General features: G+C 44.9%; 1 protein-coding gene across 2 annotated transcripts in view; it reads left to right on the top strand.

Annotated features, from left to right (window-relative positions):
• Positions 1-10,322, top strand: part of gpr180 (G protein-coupled receptor 180) — a 164,006-nt gene extending 153,684 nt beyond the window's left edge. For both annotated transcript variants that reach the window (XM_085998566.1, XM_085998565.1), the window contains one exon: positions 8,138-10,322. In XM_085998566.1, the coding sequence (XP_085854692.1) occupies positions 8,138-8,290 (153 nt within the window). In that variant the 3' untranslated portion in view covers positions 8,291-10,322. The remainder of the gene's footprint in view (positions 1-8,137) is intronic.
• Positions 10,323-27,221: the final 16,899 nt, after the last annotated feature.

Below are 27,221 nucleotides of genomic sequence, written 5' to 3'. Positions count from 1 at the left end.
CTGAACCTGGAGGCTGCTTTCTGCCATTGACTCTGCATAATTCGGGATGTAATATTCTCAAAGTGTTCTACTTCCAACAATTCCCCTCGGTAACAATCAGGCTTCCACCTCCACCAGCCTTCAAGTGACATCTGTGCATTGCTCCTTTAAATAGCTGAGCTGAAGTCGAGTCATTCGTGACGTCATCGGACCCGCTCCAGTTAATTGGTCGGGAACCCTGGAAGTCTGATTCAATTGCAGTGGCTTCATTAAAAAGCATCTCTCCAACTTCCGGGTTCCCGTTGCGATCCACGGCCCACCCACACCCATCGCGACTCCAAGGTAAAAATTCAGCCCTGTATGTGTGAATGATAAAGTGAGGAAAAAGAATATTATACTAATTATACACCTGTCGTAATTTAGTTTTGTGTTCTATAAACTTCAGAAAATTCAGAGACAAACATCCTGATTTTATTTCATTTTTCAAGAGAGTTGCATTATCTTACTTATGTTTTGTTGACTGTTGGAAAATGTTAATATTGCTGATACCTGTGAGACAGACATAGAGAGAGGCAGACAGAATGTCTTTCCTTGTCTTAATTAGATTTTGTTTTTTAAAGAAAATTTTTGAATTTTGAAAGCAAAAAAAGCTTCTGTGGGGCAACAGATTGAAAGGTAGGGAAAGAGGTTGAGGGTGAGGGAGCTTCTGCCTCCTTGCTATTCAATCATAGAAGGAGAAGCAAATGTAAATGAGGATAGCAGGTTTAGGGTAAGGTGAGTGAAAGAGAAACGGGGGGGGAATTTTCTGGGGGGTCATCGGGCGGGATCACTTGCGGGTCGGGTGGCAAAGGTTTTTTTTGACAACGGGTCGGGACCCTGTTGTCAACCCGCCGCCACGCACCTTTCCCAGTGTCGAGTCTGTCAGTGCTGAGCAGACCCGGCGGGTGGCCCAATTAAGCTAATTACAGGAAACTTTGGTTTATCCGGAAGTTGTATGTCCGGAAACCTCGATCTAACGGCAGAAATCAGCAGCCGTTTTGTTAGGTTTTTTTTCTTTTTTTTCTTCTTCTAGCATTTTTTTAAACAGTCAGTCTCTGGAAAGCCTCTCTGAAGCTGTTGCTAAGCTACAGAGACGCTTCCAAGGTACGGGCCAACTGTTTACAAGCTGTTGCTAAGCAACAGTGTTTGTTGTCAGATACGGAGATGAAAACCTCCGTATCCTTCAACATTAGCGCTGGTCTGTCCGGAAGTTTTCATAGATCGGCATCACGCCGGTCCCGTCGGTGCCGGATATCGCGAAGTTTCCTGTATTGCCTTGTTGACAGATCATTAACAGGCTTTTTTAACTTACTTTTTCACTTTAACTTCATGGCCACTGGAACCACGCTGTCCGGAGACCACAGCTGTCAACCTGAGGCGGGAGTTCAGAGGCCATTGCTCCAGTTGATTCCTTGACGGCTTCAAATGTACAGTAAAAGCTCCCACCTGACAGACTTTCACTTTCCTCAGCCACAAGCTGTTTCTCAGTCCATTTTCAGTACAGATTCTGCTGGCTTTCCACTTTCCTCTCTCCATCCAGTATCACCTCTTTGGAAGAACTCACTCACCATTGACAGAATGCTTCTGTCATCTGTACTTCACCTGCCATCTATTCCATCAACATGGGTGCCCTTTATACTGTCTCACCTTGGTCCTCAGAATCCGACCACGATCAGCCCCAGGCACCAGCATCAGGCACACCAGCAGCACCAGCAACAACACCAGCCTTCTCCACAATCACCTGATGCTGCACAGGACAGAGGGCATTAGCACCCGACCACATTGCTGCCCGGGAAGCCAGGGATGGCCTCACCATGGTCAGATTTACTTCACTTGACGCTGTACACCCTGGCTGCCACATGATGCGCCAGGTTGGCACCATCCCACACCAACATCATAAAGCATCCCTACAATGTCCGAGCCATTCCTTTCACACTCACCACCATTGCGGGGATACCATTATGTCTCACCATTCACTGCAGCTCACTAAGCCACTTCCAAAGGTGCACACAAATCTGTCCAAGAACGGAAAGCGTTGAAAATAAAGGTTTCAATGTTTGACAGCACATTAACAGAAACTTCACATGAACTTTGGATAAAACACCCAAGTGCCTACCCTTGTGTGTTGTTAGTTGGTATGATTGCACTAGGATGAGGGTGAGTGTGATGTGTGGCTAGTGAGATGGGGAAGTGATAATGTAGATCGAGAGGGATGGGTGGACGTGCAAGGTAAGTTGGTGTAAGGATGTGTAGGAGTAGGTTAGGGAAGGCAGAGTGATGGGGATGTGATGAGAGGCACAGCAGGATGAAGGTGAGTGTGGCTTTGTACTAATGTTTCGTAATCTAATGAGATCATTGAAAGGTTTGCGGCACTGCACCCAGGTCTTCCTGACAACATCCCTGCTTCTGCCCTCCTGTGCAATGTGCAACCAGGCTGTGTTGGTCTCCTGGGGAGGTGTCTTCCGCCCATCGGGAGGGAAGAGAACCTGGGTGCAGCCCTGCACCTCTGTGCAGTTCTTGTCAGTGTTTGCAGCACCTCAATGCTGCAGAACACTGACAGCACAAATGTCAAATTAAAGTTGGCCATGGTTCCTTTAAGGAAACTGGCTGATGACGCATCATGAAATGACGTTACCAGATGAGCTTCCTCTAATTGGCCCGGGAAATGCGTTGGGCGGGCTTAACAAGCCCTATCAACGGAAAGTCATTTCATAGAGCGTGATGGAGCCAACGGTGGGGTCGGGACCCACCACTTACGTTGCCCGCCACGGATCCACTGAGGTAAGTAAAATCGCGGCCAAGGTGAGGGGAGGATACACGGGTTCAGCAGGTAGTTGAAAGGGAAAGATGGGAATGGTGGGGGTAGCAATGAGAATGATGGGGTAGGAGGACATTTGATTACTGGGGTGGAAAGAGAGCCCCTGAAGGCCACATTGTCCCTGCACTCCACACCCACTGGAAAATGCAGACTGTACTCATTGGTGGCTCCTATTCCTGCAACACCATGTCATGCCACGCATCACCTCCTATCCCAATATAAAGAAGTAGAAGAGAACAAATAGTAGCAAAAAGAAGAATTAGAGAGGAGCAGAAGAGAAAGGGTGAGATAGCGAGAGAAATAGCAACACAAAGGCAAGAGAAAGGCCAAGTTCTCCAATTTACCTTGTGTAAACCCACAAGGGATCCACTCATATATTATCAAAATTGAATTTAAGATGTTCAAAGCAGTTCTCCTGATGATTCAGTAAGTTTACTCTGTGAATAGATAAACCATTCAAACCAGGAAGGTCCAGGTTTGATCATCGGTCTGTGCTGAGTTGGCAGATTTCAGCTGGGAAGGTGGTAGGGCCACGACAATTATGCTCTGTGCCGCTGTGTTGGGAAAGGGAAAATTGGCCATGTTTGCCACTCCTGGTAGTTATTCAGTAACACCTGCTAGAAGTGCCCATGTGTGCTTTGGATGAGGACAAGATCAGGTTTGGTTTTGCTGTCCCCCACAATGCCTGTCAACACTTATGGTCCCTTGAGTCTTCTCCTCCTTTTCTTCTTAGGCAGTCCCTCGGAACCGAGGATGACTTGTTTCCACATTAAAAATGAGTTCTCAGGTGACTGATGAGTCCAATGCAGGACCTACAGTCTCTGTCACAAGTGGGGCAGACGGTGGTTGAAGGGTGGGTGAGTGGGGTGCTTGGGTTGACTTGCGCTGCTTGCACTTGGCTTCCCTTGCTCCCGCCGAAGAGACTCGAGGTGTTCGGTGCCTTCCCGAATGCTTCTCCTCCACTTTGTACGGTCTTGGGCCAGGGATTCCCAGGTGTCAGTGGGGATGTTGCACTTTTTCAAGGAGGCTTTGAGGGTGTCCTTGAAGCGTTTCCTCTGCCCACCTGGGGCTCTCTTACCGTGTCGGAGCTCCGAGTCGAGCGCTTGTTTTGGGAGTCTCGTATCGGGCATGCGAACGATGTGACCCATCCGTCGGAGCTGATCGAGCGTGGTCAAAGCTTCGATGCTGGGGATGTTGGCCTGAGCGAGAACACTGACGTTGGTGTGCCTATCCTGCCAATGGATTTGCAGGATCTTGTGGAGGCAGCGTTGGTGGACTAACCAGCACCTGTAACTCAACATTCTTAGGCAAGGAAGAGAGAAAGTTTTGTTTAGAAAATTGGTGAGAAAAATATTGGCCCAGAAATTCGGGTCCGCACGGGGTACTCACCCGTAGGCCCAATGGAAGTGCCGGTTTCCTGCATGCGCGGGAAACCTGCACTTCCGTTCCCCTGAAAGAAAGGGTTCAGAGTTCGAACGCGTGTGCAGGAGAGGCTGCGCGTGCACATCGAACTAACGTTTTTTTTGCAGGTTTTCCCGGGAGGGTAAGTCTCCAGAAGTTACACATATAAAAAGCAGGCATAAGGCCTGCTTTTTACGAGGTAAGTGGTGAATTAATTAAATTAAAACATTTTTTCCACAGTTTTATTATTTTTAAATACTTTAAAGCAAGGTAAGATTATTTTTAGCCCCGTTAGAAAATAAAATTATTTTTTTCAAAAATTTAAATTATTGTTTAAAATAGTTATTTCATGTAATTTATAGTTTACTAGCTGGAGAGAGAGAGACTGGGGGGAGAGAGAGACTGGGGGAAGAGAGAGAGAGAGAGAGACGGGGGGAGAGAGAGAGAGAGAGACTGGGGGGAGTGAGAGAGAGAGAGACTGGGGGGAGTGAGAGAGAGAGAGACTGGGGGGAGTGAGAGAGAGAGACGGGGGGAGAGAGAGAGAGAGACTGGGGGGAGTGAGAGAGAGAGACTGGGGGGAGTGAGAGAGAGAGACTGGGGGGAGTGAGAGAGAGAGAGACTGGGGGGAGTGAGAGAGAGAGAGACTGGGGGGAGTGAGAGAGAGAGAGACTGGGGGGAGTGAGAGAGAGAGAGACTGGGGGGAGTGAGAGAGAGAGAGACTGGGGGGAGTGAGAGAGAGAGAGACTGGGGGGAGAAGAGAGAGACGGGGGGGAAGAGAGAGAGAGAGACTGGGGGGAGAAGAGAGAGACGGGGGGGAAGAGAGAGAGAGAGACTGCTGGATTTAGTTCGGGATTAGCCTGGAGAGAGGGGGGAAGGAGCGCCTCAGACCTGGCCCGATGGACCCCTGCGAAGGAAGGAAGGAAGAAGGCGAGCTCTCCCACCCCCTCACTCTCTTTCCCTCCCTCATGCTCTCTCTCCCTCCCCCTCTCTCTCCCTGCCCCTCTCTCTCTCCCTGCCCGTCTCTCCCCTCTCCCCCTCCCTCCCCGCTCTCTCTCCCTCCCTCCCTCTCCCTCCCTCCCTCTCCCTCCCTCTCCTTCCCTCTCCCTCCCTCCCTCTCCCTCCCTCTCTCTCCCTCCCTCCCCTCTCCCTCTCCTCTCCCTGCCTCTCTCCCTCACCCTCTGTCTCTGCCTCCCCCTGTTTCTCCCTGCTTTCCTCTCTGTCCCTCCCTCCCCTCTCCCTCCCTCCCCTCTCCCCTCTCCCTCCCTAGAGCCGAGCCCCGGGACCGGGCCGAGGGGGGGGGAAGGCCGAGTCCCCAGCCCGCGGCCGCAAACGGAGCCGAGCCCCGGGACCGGGCCGAGGGGGGGAAAGGCCGAGTCCCCGGCCCGCGGGCGCAAACGGAGCCGAGCCCCGGGACCGGGCCAGGGGGGGGATAGCCCGAGTCCCTGGCTGCAAACTGAGCCGAGGCCCGGGACCGGGCCGAGGGGGGGAAAGCCTGAGTCCCCGGCCGCAAACGGAGCCGAGGACCGGGCCGAGGGGGGGAAGCCCGAGTCACCAGCTGGGGCCTCCAGCTCCACCAGGCGGGGAGACCTTCCCTGGAAGACAACTGAGTTCCTTCATACTTGAAATGAATCGCTTCATTTCTAACTGTTCCTAAACACTATTTAAAACTGAATTAATTTGTTCTTTTCCTTAGTTCCCTGTATTAAAGTTCAGGTTTTTAAGCACCCCATAGCTAAGAAGACAGCTGCACTACATGATCTGGCATTAAGCCATATAGAACAGGAAGGTGGCAGCTGTTAAAATGTGAATAAAAGTAAAAGCTGAGGTAAAGATGGCCGAATTAACGGCAGTTTGAAAGATTAGGCCCTGCCCACACACGCCATGAAATGCCCCCTGTGGCGCAGCGCGCTCCCCCCGTAGGATTGGTCAACCTTCACGTCACTCAATGCTAATGAGCGGATTTCCCCCGTATGATTGGCCAACCACTAATGAGCGGAATTTTGAACGTTTTTTGTCTACTGTCTGAACAATTTTTGTCTGACCAAAAGGTAAATACTCCTAGGACACCCTCCTAATCATAACCTTTCTTTTGATATAACATATGTGTAGGTACGCTCTATAACTTTTGAGTGATGCCCGGACAGACAGACAGACACCACTATTTTTTTATATATATATATACTTGCTGGGCGGGCCCGGCGTTGCCAAGGCTTTTTTGTAAAACGGCAGTTTACAGGGCCGCGCGGTTTACGGCCGGCCGCTGCCACTCCTCCGCTCTGTGTCTCGGGCCGAGCGGTTGTGAGGCCCGGCCCGAGTGACCCCAACTCTGAGGGGGAGAGAGACTGGGGGGAGAGAGAGGAGAGAGACTGGGGAAAGAGAGAGAGAATGGGAAGTTAGAGAGAGAGAGAGAGACTGGGGGAGAGAGACAGGGAGAGAGAGAGAGACGGGGGAAGGAAGAGAGAGACTGGGGAGATAGAGAGCGAGAGAGAGATTGGGGGGAGAGAGAAAGAGACTGGAGGAGGGAGAGACTGGAGGAGGGAGAGAGACGGAGAGAGAGAGACGGAGAGAGACTGGGAGAGAGAGACTGGAGGAGGGAGAGCCTGGAGGAGAGAGAGAGACTGGGAGATTGGGGGAGAGAGAGAGACTGGGAGATAGAGAGAGAGAGAGACTGAGGGGGGAGACGGGGAGAGAGTGCGACGGGGGAAGAGAGAGAGAGACTGGGAGACAGAGAGAGAGAGACTGGGAGACAGAGAGAGAGATAAAGAGACGGGAAGAGAGAGAGAGATTGGGGGGAGAGAGAGGGAGAGGGCTAGAAATTCGGTATCGCCCCGAGAGAGAGAGAGGGAAGGAGAGAGAGACAGAGAGAGGGAAGGAGAGAGAGAGACAGACAGAGACAGAGAGGGAAGGAGAGAGAGAGACTGGGGGGAGAGACGGGGAGAGAGAAAGAGTAGAGAGACTGGAGGGAGAGAGAGACGGGGAGATAGAGAAAGACTGGGGAGATAGCGAGAGAGACTGAGGGGGGAGAGAGAGAGCGACTGAGGGGGAGAGAGAGAGACTGGGGTAGAGAGAGAGAGACAGGGGAGAGAGAGAGAGTAGAGAGACTGGGGGGAGAGAGAGGAGAGAGACTGGGGAGAGAGAGACCGGGGGGAGAGAGAGAGAGAGACTGGGGGAGAGAGAGAGCGACCTGAGCGGGGGGAGAGAGAGAGAGAGAGAGACGGGGAGAGAGAGAGGGAGAGACTGGGGGAGAGAGAGAGAGAGACTGGGGAGATAGAGAGAGAGAGACTGAGGGGGAGAGAGAGACGGGGAGAGAGAGGAGAGAGACTGGGGAGAGAGAGAGAGAATGGGGAGATAGGGAGAGAGAGACTGAGGGGGGAGAGAGAGCGACTGAAGGGGGTGAGAGAGAGAGAGAGACGGGGAGAGAGAGAGTAGAGAGACTGGGGGGAGAGAGAGGAGAGAGACTGGGGAGAGAGAGAGAGTTGCAAAGGAATAGATCCATGTCTTATTTAAAAAAAAATTCTGGTAAATTTTTGATGTTTGCTTGCCTTTAAGTAGTCTTTAACTTGGGGTTTGCTACTGAAAAATTATGCATAAGAGTTGTGCAAGGTGACGTTTTGAACTGTTGGTGCTATAATAATTTCTGATTAGGGCCTAATGTTTGAAAAGGACTAAAGATTTAGAAAATACACAGCCTACATAAATCTCTGCTACACATTTTAAAATTCAAAAAATGCTGAAATTCTGGGACAGTAAATTGTAATTGAAGAAGTGCTTGTAGACTAATTTCATAACTTAATATTTGTTTATGTTGATTTTAAAAGGATATTGTATCTTGAAAGGTGTACAAACATTCGAAATCACAATACAAACATTAAGTAAATATAAATTGTCATTTGTTCCCAGATTATCGTTACTGCCGTTATTCTCTGTCAGTCCATCTCCATGGTCATCTTGTACAGACTCTTCATTTCTCGGAGTCTTTACTGGGAGGTTTCATCGCTTTCCTCGGTTACACTACCACTCACTATGTCATCTGGACACAGAAGTCGCTACTAGTTGTAGTGATGGAACTATGTGACTAAAGAGCTGTTCACTGTATGTAGTGAATTATAATCAGCAAGGCAATATTTTGTTGCAAGTGGATCTGCACTCCCTGGTTGTTTAAAACAGTCAAGGCTAAGTCATTTGCAATTGCACATTGCTGTCAAATGTACTTGAATCAATGAATTCAGGAACTGAACACAGAACTCTTTCTTAAAAAAAACTATTTTGGAATGAACAGGTAATGAGTTGAAGCTTGTTGATGTACAAGAATGACAATCTCTAGTATAGCCTAATGGCAGGAAGAGCATATTGTGCTGCCGTTAATGTTGCAAATGGGATGTAATAATATACCTTTTTTTAGAAAAACTTTAATCATGTTTACATTTACATCAGAATTGGTTTCTGTACATAGCTTGGTCCCATGCAGAAGTTAGTTGAAATTAATGTAGGAATGTTTTTGATTTGTTTGCAGTTGTGTCTTTTTTGTCATAGCTAATGTATTTTTATGTGTTTGTTATGTTGTATTATTGAAGCTGAAAAACATTAATTATGGCATAAACATGTTATCACCTCAGTCTCTAAAACATTAATACAGTAATAAAGTACGGCATTGCTTGTCAGAATAAGTACTTTTAACCATTGAGATTCATGGACACTTGTTTCTTATAAGTCTTTTAATAATGTAGTCTATTTCTTTCACCCCTTGATTCCTCCCAGGAGCCACTGCACAGTTTTTACCAGCCAAAGGGTGTGGTGACTTCTGTCATTGGCGCTACATGGTCAATTGCCAGGAGATATGTATGCTTCCAGGGTGGGGAGTAATTTAATATTTTTCCAACAGAAATAATTTCTATATTCAAGCCCTCAATCTTGTAGCTTAGTTGACAAATGACTAAACTTCATGTCAATTATGCCAGTAGGTTCTTGCGAACCATATGGTGACAGGGTGTTTATAAGTGGGGGGGGGGGGGGAACAGCACACAAGCTTCAATTTTGGAATGATGAAACATTATTTATAATTCTGACAATGACTTTGATCATTTATGGAAATAAAAACCCTATTTCCACAATAAAATGCTTCAGTATGTCTTTAATATCTAGTTCCCCAGACTGAAAATCATAAAAGAGGGGAATAAACACTATCAGCACAGTTTTCTACAACGTGGTTGAAGGCACATATTCATAGATGTAAATTTGCACATTGGCACCTGATGTGTGAACATGGGCACAAGTTCAATTTTCACCTTGGGTACACCAAACATTGATAATCATTTTGATGTTTAAATAATTGTGCAGATTAGACACAGTTGAGATTTCTAATTTGGCTGTATGCTCAGGATGGATGATGACCCCCAATAGTCAGAAGGTCCCTCTTCCCATTGACCACTTAAAAAAAATCTTACTTTGTAATTAAAATTTCATATCTCAATGTAGACAGCAGCCTTTCTCACAAATGTCATTTTAAGTCATCCTCTTTTTGCAGTGCAAACTCTATTGACGTGTATTGCTCCAGGCCTCCATTCCTCAATATGCATGATCAATTGGAAGAAGGTTGGGTGTGGGGTTAAACCCATACCTAGTCCATTAATAAAAATGCTGCTCCTGTTACCTGTAGGCACAGGCACATCTTGTGCCTTGAACTGAATCACAGCTTGCATCTTTAATGCTATATAAAATGAGTGTTTCCATACCTGGGAAAGAAATATAATGCTATGATTGTACTGGAATATTGCATTCTTAATAATCACAATTATATAATCTACATTGTAAAGGTATATTACACAAAGGAAAATTTATTTCAACCATTTTTTCAAAAAGTTTATGTTGCATTTTTTGTGGCATTTTTTGGTTTCTGCTGATGCACTGTCTGCAATCCAGGTTAATACTGATGGTGTCATTGTTAGATTGTGGGACTGTGTCTCGTGATCTAGAATTTAGCTGTACCACATATTTGAGAAATCTGTCAATTAAATATGTACATATTTCAAATGTGATTCAATTTACTGTTGAAATTTAAACTGTTGAATAAAGACTGTAAGCATCAGTACTCTGTTTAATTAATTTCAAATGAGTGCTGCCTGCAGCAAATGAAACATAATTGTCCATCAAATACACCCTTGTCAGCCAATGCTGTTAATAGTGGCAAATTTAAAAGGAACACAGTCACAAAAATCAGCTACTGAAAACTCAACAGCAGAATATCCTAGCATTCAAAACTCAGGCAGAGCCAACTATTACTTTCACATATAGAACATTTTGCCTCAGAGTATAAAATACCATCAAACTTTCCTCTATGCTCCCCTACTTGGTTCTAAGTTGCCCCTCCTGCTAATTATCATATTCTGGGCTAGTTGTAGATTTGTCTCCTAGGCTGGGCTAATATGTGGTCTTAAGAACATAAGAAATAGGAGCATGAGTAGGCCATTTGGCCCTTCGAGCCTGCTCCGCCATTCAATAAGATCATGGCTGATCTTCTACCTCAACTCCACCTTCCCGCACTATCCCAATATCGCTTAGTTCACGAAAATTTATCGACGTCTGTCTTGAATATACTCAACGACTGAGCATCCACAACTCTCTGGGGTAGAGAATTGCAAAAATTCACAACCCTTTGAAGAAATTTCTCCTCATCTCAGCCCTAAATGGCCGACCCCTTATTCTGAGACTGTGACCCCGTGTTCTAGATACCCCAACCAGGGGAAACATTTTCTCAGCATTAACCCTGTCAAGCCCCTTAAGAATTTTATATGTTTCAATTAGATCGCCTCTCATTCTTCTAAACTCTATGGAACATAGGCCTAGTCTACTCAATCTCTCCTCATAGGGCAATCCCCTCATGCCAGGAACCAGTCTAGTGAACCTCCGTTGCTCTCTACGGCAAGTATGTCTTTCCTTAGGTAAGGAGACCAGACCTGTACACAGTACTCCAGGTATGGCCCCACCAATGTCCTGTATAATTGTAAAACTTATTTACCCTTATACTCTAATGCCTTTGTAGCAAAAGCTAACATACCATTTGCTTTCCTAATTGCTTACTGTACCTGCATGTTAACTTTCTGTGATTCATGTACAAGGACACACAGGTCTCTCTGAATGCAAACATTTCCCAGTCACCATTCAAAAAATATTCTGCTTTTTTGTTTTTCCTACCAAAGTGGATAACTTCACACTTCCCCACATTGTATTCCATTTGCCATGTTCTTGCCCACTCAGTCAACCTGTCTATATTTCTCTGCAGCCTCTTTGCATCCACCTCATAGCTTACTTTCCCACCTAACTTTATATCATCAGCAAACTTGGATATGTTACATTCAGTCCCTTCATCTAAGTCATTAATATAGATTGTAAATAGCTGAGGCCCAAGCACTGATCCTCGCAGTACCCCACTAGTTACAGCCTGCCAACCCGAAAAAGTCCCGTTTAATCCTCTCTGTGTTCTGTCCAATACTCAATCCATGCTAGTATATTCCCCCCAATCCCCTGAGTCCTAATTTTGTGTAATAACCTCTTGTGTGGCACCTTATCGAATGTTTTTTGAAAATCCATGTCTTGGAAGGCTTAATCCTTTTGTTCCTTCATCTACAATAGAACTAGATTTTTGAGTTAGCAAGAAAAGGGCTTGTGATGCCTTATCAAATAATTTTGCCACGGGATCTGTTCAGTACTATAAATTGCACCCACGGTCAAATAACTTGCAACCACTCCGCTCAGGCTGCATATAGATGAATAGTAAGTTCAACAAAATGGTAGATGTGCTGATTGCTTTCAGGAGAGGAGGGGAGAAAAGGTGGGGGGAATCAAAGAATATCATATCTCTCAACCTATAACGTGTTGAAAAGATGGAATTCAGGTCTTCATTTGGGTGGGAGAATGGTTTACCATAAAACAACAAATCAGTTGATTTTGCCAACTTGGAAGTCTTGAGCAGCACTGCTGCTTTTTCAGTAGCACTGTATAATTCCTGTTATCTAAATTAAAATGGTACAGTTGAAAGATATGATAAGTATAAAGTTCTGCTACAGGGGCATTAGAGTCGCTCTTCTCGATCTGTCTGCAGCCGTTAACACTGTTGACCACACCATCCTCGTCCAACTCGTCTCCATCGTCCAGCTGGGTGGGACTGCATTGGGTGGGTTCCATTCTTATCTATCTAGACGTAGCCAGAGAATCACTGCAATGGTTTCTCTTCCCGCTCCTGCACCGTTACCTCAGGTGTCCCTCAAGGAACTATCCTTGGCCCCCTCCTATTTCTCATCTACATGTTGCCCCTCGGCGACATCATCGGAAAATGCAACATCAAGTTCTACATGTACGCTGACGACACCCAGCTCTACCTCACCACCACCTCTCTCGACCCCTCCACTGTCTCTATATTGTCAGACTGCTTGTCCGACATCCAGTACAGGATGAGCAGAAATTTCCTCCAACTAAATATTGGGAAGACTGACACAATTGTCTTTGATCCCCGCCACAAACTTCATTCCCTAGCCACCGACTCCATCCCTCTGGCAATTGTCTGAGGCTGAACTAGAATGTTTGCAACCTTGATGTCATATTTGACCCCGAGATGAGCTTCCTACCACATATCCGCGCCATCACTAAGACCGCCTATTTCCAACTCCATAACATCGCCCGACTCTGCCCCTGCCTCAACTCATCTGCTACTGAAACCCTCACCTGTGGCTTTGTTACCTCCAGACTTGACTATTGCCCTCCCATCTTCCACCCTCCATAAACTTAAACTCATCCAAAACTCTGCTGCCCGTATCCTAACTCGCACCAAGTCCAATTCACCCATCACCCCTGTGCTCGCTAACCTACAGTGGCTTCAAGTTAAGCAAAGCCTCAATTTTAAAATTATCATCCTTGTTTTCGTATCCCTCCATGGCCTCGCCCCTCCCTACCTCTGTAACCTCCTCCAGCCCCACAACCCTCCGAGATATCTGTGCTCCTCCAATTCTGGCCTCTTGAGCATCCCCAATTTTAATCGCTCCACCATTGGCAGCCATGACTTCAGCTGCCTAGGCCCTAAGCTCTGGAATTCCCTCCCTAATCCTCTCCACCTCTCTACCTCCCTTTCCTCCTTTACGACGCTCCTTAAACGCTACGTCTGCCCTAATATCCCCCTTATGTGGCTCGGTGTCAAATTTTGATTGATAACGCTCCTGTGAAGCACTTTGGGACGTTTTACTACTTTAAAAGCGCTATATAAATGCAAGTTGTTGTTGTTGAAAGGGCAATTTATTCAACTAATATTAATAGCAATAGGTAATAGATAAACTATTAATTTCCAAACCAACTAGATTTGAATACTTAATTCATCTGGCACCACTGGAAGAAGTTTCACTATCGATGGATGCCCCATCTTTCGTAGTGGAAGGGAACTACTTCAGTTAGCAAGCCCTGTTGAGAGAGAGATTTCCTTGAAGGTCAGACTCAACTATGCACGAGTGTTCATTGCCAAAGACAAAAAACCTAACAGAAAAGGCAAAATACTGTGAATGCTGGAAATCTGAAATATAAACAGAAAATGCTGGAAATACTCAGCAAATTTTTTTAAAGTTTGTTCAAATTTATTTCAGGTTTGCCTTTACCCATGTGAGATCCCCAATCTTTGTTTTGCTCTCTCTAACATTTTTAAAAGTTAGAATCAAAGGAGCTTACCCACTTCCTGGTGCGCTGTCTGTGAGAATACTGCATTTTGATTGGCATCCATGGAGAGAGAAACAGAGTTAACATTTCAGGCCTGTGACCTTTTGTCAACAAAAAATTACATTTATAAGCATCTCTCAGCAAGGTCTCAAAGTGCTTCACATGCAATGAATTACTTTGAAGTACAGCCATCAAGATCCCAAACAAGAGTGAGATGTATGGCCAGTTAAGCTGTTTTGGTCGAGGGAGGAATGTTGATCAGGACACCAGAAGAACTCTTTTTTTCTTCTCTGAATAGTGCTCTGGCATCATTGTCCAAGCTTTTTCTCTCTATAGGTCAACAGGTGAAGACCAGGGAGCCTCAGGGTTGCGGGGCCAAATTATAAAGTTTAAATTTATGTTCCCTTTAATTTGCATATCGGGCTGGAACTTGCGGTCCTGATGATGGCGAACTGATAGCGTTCGTTGTCCTTTTGCCTTTGAAATTAACCGCAACTTCAGGATTTATCGCATGCGCATCCTAGCGCGGCAATCCTAAAGTTGCGGTCTGTCATTCACTGCTCCGACACTGGCTGCGCTGTGGCCCACCCACCCTCCGTGAGCCGGTAATCTCTCAAATCAGGGAAACTGATGAAAACTTTGGCTCTTGCCGCTGTTAAATACCCCATTAAAAGTTCAACTAATTTGGATTAGGTGTAACTGGGGTTTTAACAGTGTATTCACTGCTAAACAAAGGTTATGGCCCTGAAAAATTAATTTTAATTTTGTGGTGTCAAATTTTAAGAAACTTAAGAAACATTTGCCACTGTTCTGCTCACCTGACCAATTTACTGATATCTTCCTGCAGTCTACAGCTTCCTTCTTCAGTATCAACCACACAGCCAATTTTACTATCATCTGCAAACTTCTTAATCATACCCCCTATATTCAAGTCAAGATCGTTGATATATACGACAAAAAGCAAGGGACCTTGTACTGAGCCCTGCAGAACCCCACTGGAAACAGCCTTCCAGTCACAGAAACACCCATCAACCATTACCCTCTGCTTCCTGTCTCCGTGCCAGTTTTGAATCCAACTTGACACTTTGCCCTGGATCCCATGGGCTTTTAACTTCGTGACCAGTCTGCCATGTGGAACCTTATCAAAAGCCTTGCTAAAGTCCATATACACTACATCAAACGCACTACCCTCATCTACCCTCCTCAAAAAATTCAATCAAGTTTGCCAGACACGACCTTACCTTAACAAATGCATGCTGACTATCCTTGATTAATCTGTGTCTTTCTAAATGAAGATTTATCTTGTCCTTTAGAATTCTTTCCGATAATTTTCCCACCACCGGTCAGCGGTGATCGCCATCGCTTCGCCGCTGACTACCAATTCCGGGCCAATGCACTTTGTGAGGATGAAAGACCAAGCAAGCCTTCTTAATTTTAAACCCAGGACCTTTTTGATGTCAAGCTACCGACGACTGAGTTACCTGACTTTCCTTCTCCTGTTGGCTGACTGCAGACTGGCATTGACTAGTTATAAAGATCTGTAAAATAAAGCAGTGACCCAGCCAGGTGACCCAATTATAACTTACCTCCTGTTAGTTGGTGACAGATTGAAACTGATGTGGAAATGTACATACTCAAATCATTGGCCTTGTCAACTGGACCTGTTAAATACACCTACTGTTGGCTAATGACAGGTTGATACTAACCAGCCATGCAGGAGCCCTCAGGGTAAGAAATATAAGGCAAAATATGTATAAAAATAAACTTTATTAAAAAAAGCTGCAACTTAAATTTGCATCGTTTTATAAGCTGGTGGTATTGCAAATAGTATTATTTAGTTTATCTGATATCCAAAAGGTTGAATCCATTATAAAGAAATTGGAAACAGTTGGTATCACAGCCATTCTAATTCTGAAATTTGTTAGCTATGGAATGTTTTATCTGAAAATGAGACCATCCTACAAAATTGGATTTCCAGTTATAACACCAAGAAAAAGGAGGTCAAATTAAAGAACATTATTGCTCGCAGTATCTGTAAAGATTTGCTTCCATTATAAAAAATACATAGGTTTATATTTTTAAAATCAAAAAGAAAATACTTGGAGACAGATGATGTATTTTCAGGAGTAAACAGAGAAATATGTTAATACCGTCACTAATGGGCTTGTAGTGCAAATCGCATCATTTTATCTTTCATTCTGCATTCCTCCTCTTGGCTAAAAGTGCATCCAAGATATGAATTCAGCATATTCAGAACATCCCGCGTGAAATTAAATGTTTGACAGAGTGAGAAAAATATACAGGCTCTCCTGATGCCTTAAAAATAGTAATTTATGCAGATGTAGAGGGAAAAATCATTTGCAATGAAGTGACCCTCATAGTGTGAATTTTGTTCACTGTTCTGTTTAATCAAATACTGTATCTTCATTTTCAGTTCTCTGCTAAGCAGTCTTGTAGATAACGAAAGTGCCAAAAAAAGAGAAAAAAGCTCAGTGGGTGCGTTTCCATTGCACTTTTTACCCGAGGCAATAGGTAGAATTTAACGGATTCCGCTGAACATATGTTTTTCCCAGATAAGTAAACAGTGTGTGTCGGAAATGAAAAGCATTTGCAATTTAATGACATTACATCTCGGAGCTTATCCTAGCGTGCTGCGAGGCGAAAAGCAGCGAGAGAGGGAGAGAGACGCCGAGAGAGAGAGAAGAATGAGTTTTACCTGTCCTCCATTCCGGGGAAGGCGCTGTGCTTTAACAAATTAACTGTAGGAAATGTCTTAAAGAGAACAAAGGCAGGCAACGTGGAAAACAATATAACCAGCCGATTAAAATCTCAAATGCAAAATGCACGCACTTACCACATTTGGAGTTTTGAGGGTTTCAATGCATATTTACTAACGTTTTATCTCATATGCAGCATTAACACAAAAAACACTTGTCTCAAATAAAAAAGCGTTTCTTACACACCACTAGATATGGAACTGCATTTTCCTCTTCATTCTGTCCTGTTTCAGACTGATAAGTTAGAGAGAGAGCGAATCTTTTTATGTCCGACCATCCTAACTATTGTGAATAGAATATATCGCGCCCCCAAGAAGAGTGTGAAATTGTATTGTTTCCTGATATTTTAACACATTATTTCTTTTCACTGCGTTTCAACAGACTTGGTTAAAACATAAGTTGCAAACCAATTTCTACTTATGAGCAAATTACCAACAAAACCCAAATGTGTGTAAATTGCTGCCAAGTACCAGTTTTGCATAGCCAGTAATGGATTGCCATTCTGGGTATATGGAATTCTAGTTCGATGTATTTAATTTTTTGCAGGATTGGACTTATTACGTATAACAGGATTCAGTTCCATTTAAGATTGCCTGCAGTTGATGTAATTTAGATGAAAATAGAGACTGAAATGACTCTTCATTTGAAAATTAATACTGTATATTGCTGCAGGGCGATTGGGTGTACTGTAATTTCATCTCTGGGACCTGGTTTCGAATGTAGACCAGACAGAGGGATGATGCTTTTTATATCCTCAAAGGTTGTTAAATATTCTAAATAAAATTAGTTTGGACAGTCTCCCTTCAATTTTCATTGGAGTCTAGTCTACACTCCAAAGCTTCTCTCAAGTTAGCACTAATTCAGCGATTTGTCTTAAAAGGCCAATAAGACAGAAATGGGAAATATATTGGCCCGTATGGATGGCAGTGAGCTGCAGAGACACTGCAGAGAGACCTTTGCTTTGTGACAGGTCATACTTTGATTTTGTCAGATGCTGTAACTGGCGAGAGTGGCACGCTACCTATTTCCCAGCACTGTAACTTCTCACGTTTTTGAACATATATACATACACATTATAATAAAACATAGTAAAATGAGAAACTAGCTTATTTATTTCAAAATAATCAATATTAATTGTTTACTCATAAACTTTTCACCCTGCTGAGTGTACATGTGCTACTCAGTTGTAAAGAAATTCTGCTTGTAATGTTACACTCTTTAATCAACAAGGAGATGCTGTTGCTTACCTTGCTTATGGTGCATTCTGGGTATAATATCATCACCCTACTTGGCGTCTCATGAACTCATTTCTCTTATCTGGAAGGAGGAGAGCATGCCAGGGGATCTCAGCGACGCTGTAATTGTGACCATCTTCAAGAAATGTGACAAGTCCGATTGCGGTAATTACAGAGCTGCCACAGGGAAAGTCATCACAAGAATCCTCCTCAATCGCCTTCTCCCAGTGGCCGAAGAGCTCCTCCCAGAGTCGCAATGTGGATTCTGCCCACTAAGGGGCACAATGGACATGATCTTCACCACATGTCAATTACAAGAGAAATGCTATACATGGCCTTCTTTGATCTCACAAAGGCCTTTGACACTGTCAACCGTGAGGGATTATGGAGTGTCCTCCTCAAATTCGGCTGCCCTCAAAAGTTTGTCACCATCCTCCGCCTGCTTCACAACGACATGTAAGTCGTGATACTGACCAACGGTTCCACCATAGACCCAATTCACGTACGAACCAGGGTCAAGCAAGGCTGTGTCATCGCACCAATGCTCTTCTCAATCTCCCTTGCGGCAATGCTCCATCTCATCCTCAGTAAGCTCCCCACTGGAGTGGAGCTAATTTACAGAACAAACGGGAAACTGTTCAACCTCCGTCGCCTCCAGTCCAGATCCAAGGTTGTCCCATCCTCTGTCGTCGAATTACAATATGCAGACGACGCTTGTGTCTGCGCTCATTCGGAGGTCGAACTCCAAAACATCGTCAACACCTTCACCGAAGCGTACGAGAGCATAGGCCTTACTCTAAACATCTGTAAGACAAAGGTCCTCTACCAACCTGCCCCCGCTGCACAGTACTGCCCCCGATTATCAAAATCCACGACAAGGCCTTGGACAACATGGACCACTTTCCATACCTCAGGAGCCTACTGTCAACGAGGGCAGACGTCGACGACGAAGTCCAACACCACCTTCAGTGTGCCAGTGCAGCCTTCGGTCGCCTGAGGAAGAGAGTGTTTGAAGACCAGGACCTCAAACCCGGCACTAACCTCATGGTCTACAGTGATGCCCGCCCTGCTGTTTGCCTCAGAGACATGGACCATGTACAGCAGGCACCTCAAAGCACTGGAGAGGTACCACCAACGCTGCCTCCGCAAGATCCTGCAAATCCATTGGCAGATAAGGCGCACCAACGTCAGTGTTCTTGCTCAGGCCAACATCCCCAGCATCGAAGCTTTGACCATGCTCGATCAGCTCCGATGGACGGGTCACATTGTCCGCATGCCTGATACGAGACTCCCAAAACAAGCGCTCTACTCGGAGCTCCGGCATGGCAAGAGAGCCCCAGGTGGGCCGAGGAAACTCTTCAAGGACACCCTCAAAGCCTCCTTGAAAAAGTGTAACACCCCTACCGACACCTGGGAATCCCTGGCCCAAGACCGCACAAAGTGGAGGAAGGCGCCGAACACCTCGAGTCTCCTTGCCGGGAGCAAGCGGAAGCCAAGCGCAGGCAGTGCACGGAGCGCACGTCAACCCAAGCACCCCACCCACCCGCCCCTTCAACCACCATCTGCCCCACCAGTGACAGAGACTGTAGGTCCCGCATTGGACTAATCAGTCACCTGCAAACTCATTTTTAATGTGGAAGCAAGTCATCCTCGGTTCCGAGGGACTGCCTAAGAAGGAGAAGACTTGGCGTCTCTTTCTTAGGTCTTTGCTCTCTTAGGGCAGAAACAATCCTTACTAAACTATTGAAACTGATCATTTTTAATTAGAATAGTCTGCTTTAAAATATATTATTTTATATCAATTATGGCAATACTGTTAAGAGGTTGGGATTTTTCCCACTCAATTCCAGATATCCCTGCAAGTCAGTGCCCTAATGAGTAGGATGATCCTGGCTGGTAAAGTGCAGTGTTTCAGCTGATTAAATTCCAGCAATACACTGCCACATACAAGCCACTTCACTGCACAGAGAGAATTTCACTCTGCATCTGGCCCATGTTATACTAGATCTGGGATGTGTAGATGCTGACAATAGTTGCTGAAAGTAGAAAAGTCAGCACTAACATCTCTTATCTTGGTAAAGACAAAATTATCAACAAAAAGGAGAAAAATGAAAAAATGGACTTGTGCAATATTATGGTATCATCTCAATCTCTGTTCAAGAGTGGTATCTAAAAAAGAAAAAGAGTGGTACAGCTCAAACAGCAGTTCTGTTTTGGGAGAAATGGGTTTTGCTGCTGTACAAGGTTTGATGCTACAGGAAGAATAGATAAAACAGCAGACAGAAGGCCACTCCTATTAAAGGTTAAACAGCTTTTTCAGTTACTTTCTGAGGATTTTCCTTGCATTTTTACTTTTCACTGTACTTATCTGGCTATAAATATCCTCTGGCTCCTTAATGGGTTAAAGTGTTTATCTGTACAGCCAAACCAAGAACACTTAAATCAATATTATTGAAGAAAGTGAAAAATGTAGCTTGGTTAAAATTTTATTTTATTATACATTTTCAACCATAAGACTTGCAAAGGATAAATCAACACACTAAATACAAGTCATATTGTGCATTAGTAACCACCTCCAAGGTAACTATGTGTAATATCATAGCAAGAGGCCCATATCCTATTACTTCACCCAAGGTACCACAACTCAAAAGACAGTAAATCCACTCCTAGGCTAAAATGCTCAGGATACTATTGACCACAATTTCCTCCATATTCTCTTTCCTCACTGTTAAAGTTCTTAGCTAGGTTCCTTGTCACTATGACTGCAGCAGAATTTCAAAAATATATATTCAAAAAGTCTTGTCCATGTTGAATAGTGTTTGAAATATGTAGTTTTAATAATGGTGTTGCTGGAGCCTTTAACACAGTGACAGGGTAACACAAAGAATTCGACCCAACACAATCGTCGCTAAGCAAAAGGAAAAATATCTGTCATATTGGGCAGAAACAACAAAAACCCAAAGCAAACTCAATTGCTACTTGGCCCTAAACAGATAATACAACATAGCTGATTACCTGACCATGGTAAAGGATAACAAACTGAGAAGAACCTTGACAAGGTACAGACTTAGCGAACATAGCCTAGCGATCGAAAAAGGCAGACACAGGCAGACCAGGCTGCCAAGAGAAGACAGGATATGCTCTCACTGCAGTCAGGGAGTAGTTGAGACAGAGATGCACTTCCTCACAGCCTGTGGAAAATATCAGGGCATCAGAGAGAATTTCTATCAAAAATTCTCACAAATATGCCCTGAATTCAGAAATCTGACTGACAACCAAAAACTCCCATTCCTACTGGGGGAAGGAGAGAAGCTGTGTAACACTGGCGGCACACTATGTTACAGCTTGCCATGAACAGAGGGACAACCAGTAAACTAAGACAAGAGTATATATAAACAAGGCGAAAATATATTTATAAACTCAGGGATATACCTGTTTATACACTGTATGAATGGAACCGTGTTTATGTGTTCAACCATAAATGTATTTTGATGCTTTGGCAACATAAGATGTACCTTATCATGCCAATAAAGTGATTTGTATTGTATTGTATTGTATTATTATTGAGGGATCAGTTGGTGTTTATAATCCACTTGAGTTTACAACGTTACTGAACCCTCAATGTGCTACAGCCTTGTAACACACTCTTAAAGATCTTTTATCTGATTTTTTTTAACAGGAATTGTAGCTGAAGTGACAGTTAGGGTTATAGTCTCCATTAAATATGTTTATAATTAAGCCAGTAGGAATACAAATACAGCAGTAACAACAACAAAAATCCAATTACAGTCATTAACAGGCTCATGGTGCTCATTATCTTCTCTCACATTCTGGTCTGGTAGTCAGGTGCTCTTTGTTTGGTACAGCAGTAAGCATTTATGGCTGGGATTGACTATAATGCTTCAACAAAGCAATTTAAAAAAATCATTCTTGGGAAATGGCCTTCGCTAGCAGGGATAGCATTTATTGCCCATCCTTAGTTGACCTTGAGAAGATGGTGATGAACCTGTGCCGTCCATGTGGTGAAATCTTCTCTGCACCCTCTCCAGTGCCTCTATATCCTTTTTATAATATGGCAACCAGAATTGTACGCTGTACTCCAAGTGTGGTCTAACCAAGGTTCAACACAAATTTAGCATAACTTCACTACGCTACTTTTAGTGATTTGAGTATTTGTACTCCGAGATCCCTTTGCTCCTCTACCCCACCCAGACTCGTACCCTTCAAGTAGTAAGTGACCTCCCTATTCTTCCTAACAAAATGTAATACCTCACATTTATCTGTGTTGAAATTTATTTGCCAATTATATGCCATTCTGTAAGTTTATTAATGTCTTCCTGTAATTTGTTGCTGTCCTCCTCAGTGTCGACTATCCCCCCCAAATTTGGTGTCATCTGCAAATTTTGAAATTGTGTTTTTGATTCCAAAGTCTAAATCATTAATATAAGTTGTGAACAGTGGTCCCAGCACTGATCCTTGTGGAACACCACTTCCCACCTTCTGCCACTGTGAATAGCTACCCTTTACCCCTACTCTCTGCTTTCTGTCTTGAATCCAGTTAGCTATCCATTCTGCTACTTGTCCCCTGACTCTGCATTCTCTGACCTTATTCATTAGTACCTTATCGAAGGCCTTTTGAAAATCTAGATAAATTACATCTACAGCATTAGCCTTGTCTACTCTCTCGGTTACCTCTTCAAAAAATTCAATGAGGTTGATCACTCAAGACGTTCCCTTTTGAAATCCATGCTGACTATTCAATTTTATATTTTTGGTTTCTAGGTGTTCTTCTATTTTCTCCTAAGTAGGGATTCCATTATTTCTCCTACCACAGATGTTAAGCTGACTGATCTATTGACACAGCCCTCACCCCTGCCCCTCCCTCCCAAACCACGATAGGGTTCCCCTTGTCCTCACCTTTCACCCCACCAACCTCCACATTCAACGGATCATCCTCCGCCATTTCCGCCACCTCCAAAGTGATCCCACCACCAAACACATCTTCCCCTCGCCTCCCCTTTCAGCATTCCATAGGGACCGCTCCCTCCGAGACACCCTAGTCCACTCCTCTATCGCGCCCAGCACCCCTTCCCCTTCGCCCGGCACCTTCCCATGCAAGCACAGGAGATGCAACACCTGCCCTTATACCTCCCCCCTTCCAACTGTCCAGGGCCCCAAACACCCCTTCCAGGTGAAACAGCGATTTACTTGTACTTCTTGCAATCTAGTATACTGTATTCGCTGCTGGCGATGTGGTCTCCTCTACATTGGGGAGACCAAATGCAGATTGGGTGTCCGCCTTGCAGAACACCTCCATTCAGTCCGTAAGGGGGACCCCGAGCTTCTGGTCACCTGTTACTTTAATTCACCGCCCCATTCCCACTCAGACCTCACTGTACTCGGGCTCTTGCATTGTTCCACGGAAGCTCAACGTAAACTCGAGGAACAGCACCTCATCTTCCGATTAAGCACTTTACAGCCTTCCGGACTCAACATCGAGTTCAACAGTTTCAGATCATAACCTCGGCCCCCATTACATTTTTGCTTATATTTTATCCACATCTTTGTTTTGGCCCTTTCCCCCCCACCTTTTTTTTTCTCTCCCACATGGCAGCTGTCTCTCATTCTGCCTGAACATTTCACACCTAATCTAGAGTCATCTTTTGTCTCCACTAGTCCTATCACCATCTCGTCTCATTTTGAATACCTCTTAATGTCTCTTCACTTCTTTTGTTCTCTCCCAGCCCTGCCTTTTGATCTATTTCATTTCCTTTCCAGTTTTGAAAAAGGGTTTCGACCCGAAACGTCAACTCTATTTTCTCTCCACGGATGTTGCCTGGCCTGCTGAGTTTTTCCAGCATTTTCTGTTGTTATTTATGACTGATCTATAGTTCCCTGGACATGTTCTATCTCCCTTCTTAAATATAGTTATTACATTAGCTATCCGCCATTTCTCTGGCGCTACACCTTGTTCTAATGAATTATTAAATATGTGTAGTAATGCCTCTGCTATCTCCTCCCTAGATTCTTTTAAAATGCATGATGTAATCCGATGGGACCAGGGGTTTTATCCTCTTTAAGTTTGATTCGTTTATTTAATATATCTCCTCTTTATTTTAAATGCAATTATGTCATTAATAATCTCATCATCCGATGTCATGTCCACCTGTTCTATCTCCCTGGTAAACACTGAAACAAAGTAATTATTTAATATTCCTGCCATCTCTCTATTGCTGCCTGTGGTATTATTCTGTCCATCCCTTAGTGGTCCTATTCCCATCCCAACCTTCCTTTTTTTATTGACGTGCCTGTAAAATATTTTACTATTTTGTTTTATGTTCCTTGATAATTTAATTTCATAGTTCCTCTTTGCCTTCCTTAATTGTTTTTTTGACTTCTCTCCTAATCTCTTTGTATTCTCCGTTATCACGCTCTCCCTTGCTGTCCATGTGATGCTTTCCTTACCCTCAATTTTTCGCTTCTGGATTTATTTATTCATGGTGTCCCATTAGTGTTTAGCTTGTTCTTGTTTTTTAATGGAATATAGTTTTCCTACCATATCTAACAGTGCGGCATCGGCAGCGGGTGGAGGCGAAGCAGCGCAGCAGAGCGACTACAAGAGGCCCCAGAGGCTCAGGTAGGCCTCAGTGCGGCATCGGCAGTGGGTGGAGGTGGAGCAGCACGGCAGAGCGACTACAAGAGGCCCCAGAGGCTCAGGTAGGCCTCAGTGTGGCATCGGCAGCGGGTGGAGGCGGAGCAGCGCGACTACAAGAGGCCCCAGAGGCTCAGGTAGGCCTCAGTGCAGCATCGGCAGCGGGTGGAGGCGGAGCAGCGCGGCAGAGCGACTACAAGAGGCCCCAGAGGCTCAGGTAGGCCTCAGTGCAGCATCGGCAGTGGGTGGAGGCGGAGCAGCATGGCAGAGCGACTACAAGAGGCCCCAGAGGCTCAGGTAGGCCTCAGTGCGGCATCGGCAGCGGGTGGAGGCGGAGCAGCGCGGCAGAACGACTACAAGAGGCCACAGAGGCTCAGGTAGGCCTCAGTGCGGCATCGGCAGCGGGTGGAGGCGGAGCAGCATGGCAGAGCAGCTACAAGAGGCCCCAGAGGCTCAGGTAGGCATACCAATCTCCAATCTCAGGCAAGGAGAGAGGTAAAAAGTATTCAAGGTGTGACGTCACCACAAAACAGGTAGGTGATTGGTTGGAGTATTTCTCTCGTTTTAAAACTTTAAGTCTGTGGTTTATAGTTTTTAAGGTTGCTGTGGTGTACCAAGGCCTTTCTGGTGCAGAGTGACTGTTGGTAAACCATTTAACTGGTGTAACTAGAGGGATTGATTTAATTTAAATCCAATTAATTAAAGGGGATACTAGCATCTAAAATCGGCCAGAGGGTGTCCATAACTAACATAAAAAATTTAATTAATTACATAGAATGGAGCAGGTGATGTGTTACTGTTGCGAGATGTGGGAGCCGGTGAACCCCATTGAGGCTCACGGTGATTACGTCTGTGACAAGTGGCTGCTGCTACAGGAACTCCAGCTCCGTGTTGATGAGCTGGAGTCCGAGCTTCAGACACTGCGACACATCAGGGAGGGGGAGAAGTACCTGGACTCTGTGTATCAGGAGGTGGTCACACCTATGAAGTTAAGTAATTCAGATGTAGCCCATGGTCAGGGACAGGACGGTGTGACTACGAGTGAGGCAGGTACGGGGATCCAGGAGGTAGAGCTGGAGGAGCCGCAGCCCTTGCTCTTGACCAACAGGTTCGAGGTTCTTACTCCCTGTGGGGACAGGAGCAGGGACTGCAGGGAGGGTGAGCAACCTGACCACAGCACCGTGGAACGGGGGGCCATTCAAGAGGGGGGAGTAAATAGAAATGTTGTAGTGGTAGGGGATAGTATTATTAGGGGGATAGATAGAGTTCTCTGCAGCTGAGAGCGAGAGCCCCGAAGGCTGTGTTGCCTACCCGGTGCCAGGGTTAAGGATATCTCCTCTGGGCTGGAAAGAAACTTGCAGTGGGAGGGGGTGGATCCAGTTGTCATGGTCCATGTTGGTACAAGCGACGTAGATAGGACTAGGAAGCCAGTTCTGCTAAAGGAGTACGAGCAGCTAGGGGTCAAATTAAAAAACAGAACCTCAAGGGTAATAATCTCTGGATTATTACCTGAGCCACGAGCGAATTTGGCTAGGACAAATAAAATTAGAGAGTTAAATGCGTGGCTCAAAGACTGGTGTGGGAGAAATGGGTTTTGCTTCCTGGGACACTGGCACCAGTACTGGGGCAGGAGGGAGCTATTCCGTTGGGACGGGCTTCACCTGGCCAGTGCTGGGACTAGAGTCCTGGCGGATCATATAACTATGGCTGTAGAGAGGGCTTTAAACTAACTAGTGGGGGGGAGGTTCCTGGAGAGCAAATAATAAAAATGACAACAGAGAAGGTCATAGACTTAGGTAGCAGTGGGAAAATTAAAAGCCAGAGCATGTCCGGAAGGGGCAGAAGGTATGGAGTAAAAGGTAAAGTAATAAAAAGGGCAAAAGCAGGAACTAAGTGTCACAAAACATATTTGAAAGTTCTCTATTTGAATGCACGTAGCATTCGTAACAAAATAGACGAGTTAATGGCACAAATAACTACACATGGGTATGATCTTGTGGCCATTACAGAAACATGGCTGCAGGGTGACAATGCCTGGGAATTAAACATACCAGGTTATTTAACGATCAGGAAGGACAGGCAGGAAGGAAGGGGAGATGGGATGACTATGTTAATAAAGGAAGGAATCACTGTAATACAGAGAAATGATATTGGGTCAAAAGATCAGGATAATGAAACAGTTTGGGTGGAGGTGAGGAATAATAAGGGGAAAAAAACACTAGTGGGCGTAGTCTATAGGCCTCCGAACAGTTGCAACTCTGTTGGACAGAGTATCAATCAGGAAATAGTTGAGGCTTGTAATAAGGGAGCATCTATAATTATGGGGGATTTTAACTGTCATATTAATTGGACAAATCAAATTGGGCAGGGCTGCCTTGAGGATGAGTTCATTGAGTGTATTAGGGATGGGTTTCTTGAGCAGTATGTAACTGAACCGACCAGGGGGCAAGCAACCTTAGATCTGGTCCTGTGTAACGAGACAGGATTAATTAAAAATGTCCTAGTAAAGGATCCCCTTGGAATGAGTGACCATAACATGGTTGAATTCCATATTCAATTAAAGGGTGAGAAGGTTGGATCTCAAACAAGTGTGCTAAGCTTGAATAAAGGAGACTATGAAGGTATGA

The sequence above is a fragment of the Somniosus microcephalus genome, chromosome 10, assembly GCF_052327205.1.
Source record: "Somniosus microcephalus isolate GS21.2 chromosome 10, FLI_Smic_1.0, whole genome shotgun sequence".
NCBI lineage: Eukaryota > Metazoa > Chordata > Chondrichthyes > Squaliformes > Somniosidae > Somniosus > Somniosus microcephalus.
Note: the sequence above shows the minus strand (reverse complement) of the source record. Positions and strands in the feature narration are given on the sequence as shown.